Source organism: Pangasianodon hypophthalmus, chromosome 19, assembly GCF_027358585.1.
Source record: "Pangasianodon hypophthalmus isolate fPanHyp1 chromosome 19, fPanHyp1.pri, whole genome shotgun sequence".
Taxonomy (NCBI): Eukaryota; Metazoa; Chordata; class Actinopteri; order Siluriformes; family Pangasiidae; genus Pangasianodon; species Pangasianodon hypophthalmus.
The window spans coordinates 16987923-16992209 of record NC_069728.1 but is presented as its reverse complement, the minus strand read 5'-3'; the positions used below and the strand labels follow the sequence as shown (position 1 = coordinate 16992209).

General features: G+C 38.7%; 1 protein-coding gene across 1 annotated transcript in view; it reads right to left on the bottom strand.

Annotated features, from left to right (window-relative positions):
* Positions 1–1601: 1601 nt before the first annotated feature.
* igf2r (insulin-like growth factor 2 receptor) overlaps positions 1602–4287 on the bottom strand; it is a 48954-nt gene continuing 46268 nt past the window's right edge. Inside the window, exon 48 of the mRNA XM_034313584.2 lies at positions 1602–3319. Coding sequence (XP_034169475.2) covers positions 2942–3319 — 378 coding nt within the window. The 3' untranslated portion in view covers positions 1602–2941. The remainder of the gene's footprint in view (positions 3320–4287) is intronic.

The window sequence follows — 4287 nt, the reverse complement described above, 5'->3', positions numbered from 1 at the left end:
TCAACGATGCTTTGAATTAGCACACAGGGCCCACATGTTACTCTTTAATAGAGACAGCTGTGTTGTGCAATGTGTCTCTCGATAGAAGATCAGCCAAAAGATCAGTTTCACTTGAACATGGGTTTATTGCAAAATATAACACCAAAATGCACACTCATACAAAGTACACTGTGTGGCCAAAAGTTTGTGGACACCTGACCATCACACTCACACATGCTTGTTGAACTTCCCGATCCAGATTTAGTCCCCCTTTGCTCTTATAGTAACCTCCACTCTTCTGTGAAGCGTGGCTGTGGGGATTAGTGATCATTCAGCTGTTGGGTGAGGAGGTCTGGGGTGCAGTCGGTGTTCCAGTTCATCCCAAAGGTGTTCAGTGGGGTTGAGGTCAGGGCTCTGTGCAGGACACTCGAGTTCTTCCACTCCAACCTTCACACACCATGTCTTCATGGAGCTTGATTCGTTGTCATGCTGGAACATGCTGGTTTGGTTCCAGCGAAGAGAAACTGTAATGCTACAGCATACAAAGACATTCTAGACAATTGTGTGCTCCCAACTTTGTAGCAACAGTTTGGAGAAGAACCACATGGGTATGATGGTCAGGTGTGCACAAACTTTTGCCCATATAGTGTATCTACACAGGATTTAGACTCCTGGTCAATTATGAGCTTCAGTGAATCTTCAGAGATCTCACATTACCAAAATAATATGGAGAAGGGAATACAAATGTCCAATCATTTTTACTCTTTAGTTGCTTTCCTTTGCTTTTATTTGTATTATTATTTACTATAATCGAAATTCATTAAACTTCATGCAGCTCTTGTGCCTCGCCCTGAAGCATTTCCCATAGTGTTCTGTGAGAAAAGGTTATAAATGTCTATTTAACATTTAAGGAAGGAGTCTCCAGTGGCAGCGCTTTGTAACGTTGTTTTTAGGACAGAAGAGTTTGCTCTTCGTGGTCCTTCTGTAACATCACATGCTGTGTTTTTAGTCTTGTTAACTAAAAAAATCATTAATTTTCCTTAAACTTTTTCACATTCTCCACAAAATACACTTTCTACAGAATGAATGGTCATTTTTACATCCTCGATTTCCCTACACCATAAAATCTATACACTAATCCAGTGTTAATGATGTGGTGCAAGTGAAGTGCAAAAGTGTATCAAACATAGTTTCTTAGAGGAAACAAAAGGAAATGTGCACAGTTTTAAAAAAACCTAGTTAGAAACAAGCATCGGTGTAACTGTTAACTGAAAAGAACCAGAAGAACTTTACAAGAAGTAAAGAAGAATTTCAGGAAGAATGGCACCAAATGGTGGGCATAAAAGTAATTAGAGAATATTTATATCACTTTCAGGAAGGATGCAAACCTTTGAACCAAAAATAATCTCTTTCCATTTTTCATACTTGTGATAATGAAGGAATATTTGTGAAACCTAATAAGGTAAAAACTACAAGATACATTTATTTGGCTTTTTCATTCTTTCTAAGGGTAAGCAATCCTTTTCACTCAACCTCTGGAGTCTAAAATACATCAGAACATGTAAATATTTGAACGTAGCCAGCTACCCAGTGTGAAAATACCGCTTAGTCAAAACAGTAAATATTTTAACAGCCGTTCTTTTTTATTGAAATAATGTAATGTCTCAGTATGAACTTTTTTAAATACAAAACAAAAAAGAGCAGATAAGCAAACAATTCAAAAGAAATTTTGGCAGAAAGAAGGCCATCAGTAGGAGGCTCTGTATATGTGATTCAAATAATAAAAAAAAAAAAAGACACGTACCAAGTTTATGTGTACAGAGAGGAGTTAGTGACACCTTCAAACATTCAACCTCATCAGTAGTCTTTCTGCAAATCACAAAACCTTTCAGAGAAGTCATTTGGGCTCATTGCATTCAGACACGGTATGAAACATTAACGTCCCACGTCAAAAACAGGCCACTTCAGGAAAAATCCACAGGAAGTTGGTTTATGATCAAATCGTACTATTTAGTCAAAACTACAACTGCAGAAAAACAGAAAAAAAGGCTGTTTGGGGGAAAAAAAACCCACATCACGTGTCACAGTCTTGAGTCTAAGGCCAAAATCACACTGTTATCGTCACCTTACAACTTTTAAACCCTCATCCAGTGCTGAAAATATAATCCGAGTGCATCGTAAGTATGACTTTTTACATACAATAACTGTGCAAGTAATTCATTTAACAATTATTAAAATGCACAATAATACCTGAAAAGCAAAAATCAGAAAAAGCTGAAACAAAGACTGAGACAATAAGTTTCAGTGAGCTCATGGAGGGAAAAGAGATCTCCCAGCGTTAAAATACTGCGCATGTTCTGGGTAAGGGTTACACAGCATGCTTTTATGGCAAAAAGGGAAGTTAAAGCAATGCAGGACACGTCCCTTTACTCGAAATGGTTTGGTATCTAAAAGGAAGTGGCAGATACAAAGCAGATTTTTTTATCCTGTGGGGCAAGTGATGCAAAAAGCATACAGTGGAAAAAAAACATCTGATAAAACGTTAATGCGATTCCTCGTGGCTCCATGTGCAAAAATACTGGGAACCTCTAACACAGGATTTTCCGTATTCACGACTGGCTACCGGTTGCCGTGGAAATAAGGGAGATGAATACAACTGAAATCAAAAAAATCAACCCATATACTTAAATAACAGATCATAACCCATCTTTTTTTTGTCTTCACATAGAAGAACATCTCTGTACAAATCAATTTTTAATCAAATCGACCCGACTCTGAGAAAGAAAGACACAAACAATTAAATGATGAAATATTTTCATCACCAAGGCATCGACTGTCCGTTTGATAAGCACTGAACAGATATAAATAGATTTCCCTTTAGAAAAAAAATCAACAACAAATAAATCGACTAAATGACCAGAGCGAGTTTAGAGGGACGTTCAGAAGTTCATGACAGGAATCCTCAGACTTTAAGGAGGTCCTCGTCGCTGTCGTCTGGGTCTCCCTGCGCTTTCCTCGGATGTCTGGAGCTCGGTTTGGACGTGTTCTTTCTCCCCGTGTCGTCCAGCAGCCCCACCAGATCCTCATCGCTCTCGTTCTTCTTCAGGAAACGAGAGGAGGAAGAAGAAGCGGAGACTCGTCCCGAGTGGACTCGAACTCCGGGGATGGTCAGCACTTCTTCCTCGCTGTCCTGCTCGTCTAGGGAGAAGGAGCGCAGCGCGTCAGCACTCACCGGTTTGGTGGTGATGTGGCCGTTCTCGTGAGGTGTCTGCGCCGGAATCTCCACCTCCTCCATCAGCCACTCCATCTCGTCCTCACAGCCGTCCTCGTCCATGCTCACCTGGGACACAGCCGGATTATACGTAACTAATCCATCCAGGACTGGATATGATATTGTGTGTGTAACATTCCAGAGAACAGAAGAAATGCTGCTCTATAACTGTTCTGAATCAAGATTAATACTTGTTAACCTGGCCTTGAAGTAGCTCTTACGTCTTTCACAGTGACGTGCGTTTTCACCCCCCTTGAACTTTTCCACATTTTGTAGGAACTGAAATGAACTTAAATGGGAATATAAGCCATGAATCTACACAAAACTGCTATGATATTGATGTAGGGGGCAAAATCAATATACTTTGCAAAATTATTTACAGATTTAAAACAAAGGGTTGCATTAGCTGCGCAAGTAACTGCATAAGTATTCACTCCTGTTGCTGTGAAATCCCTAAATTAGTTCTGCCATCAGAAGTTACATACTTAGTAATTAATCACATAATTAATTACATAATGGAGTTGACCTGCGTGTAATTAAACTGGTCTCAATATAAATACACCGGCTCCTGGAAGAACTCAGAGTTTGTCAGAGAACTAAAACAAACAGCATCATGAAGACCAAAGAGCTATCAAAGCAAGTCTAATACAAAGTCCTGGCAAAGTATAAATCCCAAAAACGTCCCGCTTTAACTGCACACAGGTCGACTCCATGCACAAACTGTGTGACTTCTGATGGAAAATAGTTATGCCGAAACTAATTTTGGGGTTTCACCTTTGCTGTGAAAACTGTGGGTTTTACTTTTACCAAATTTTATATTTTTTTATTTATAAATAATTAAATAAATAATTTGATTATTCAATATTGTGGGTAATTCATGAGTAGATTCATGAGATATAATCCAAATGAAGTCCATTTCAAAATGTGGAAGCATTCAAGGGGATCAATACTTATGCAAACCACTATAGTTTATATCTAACTTTATTTTATAATTAGACCCTTTATTAATGACTGTATATTGCTTCATTAATATGATT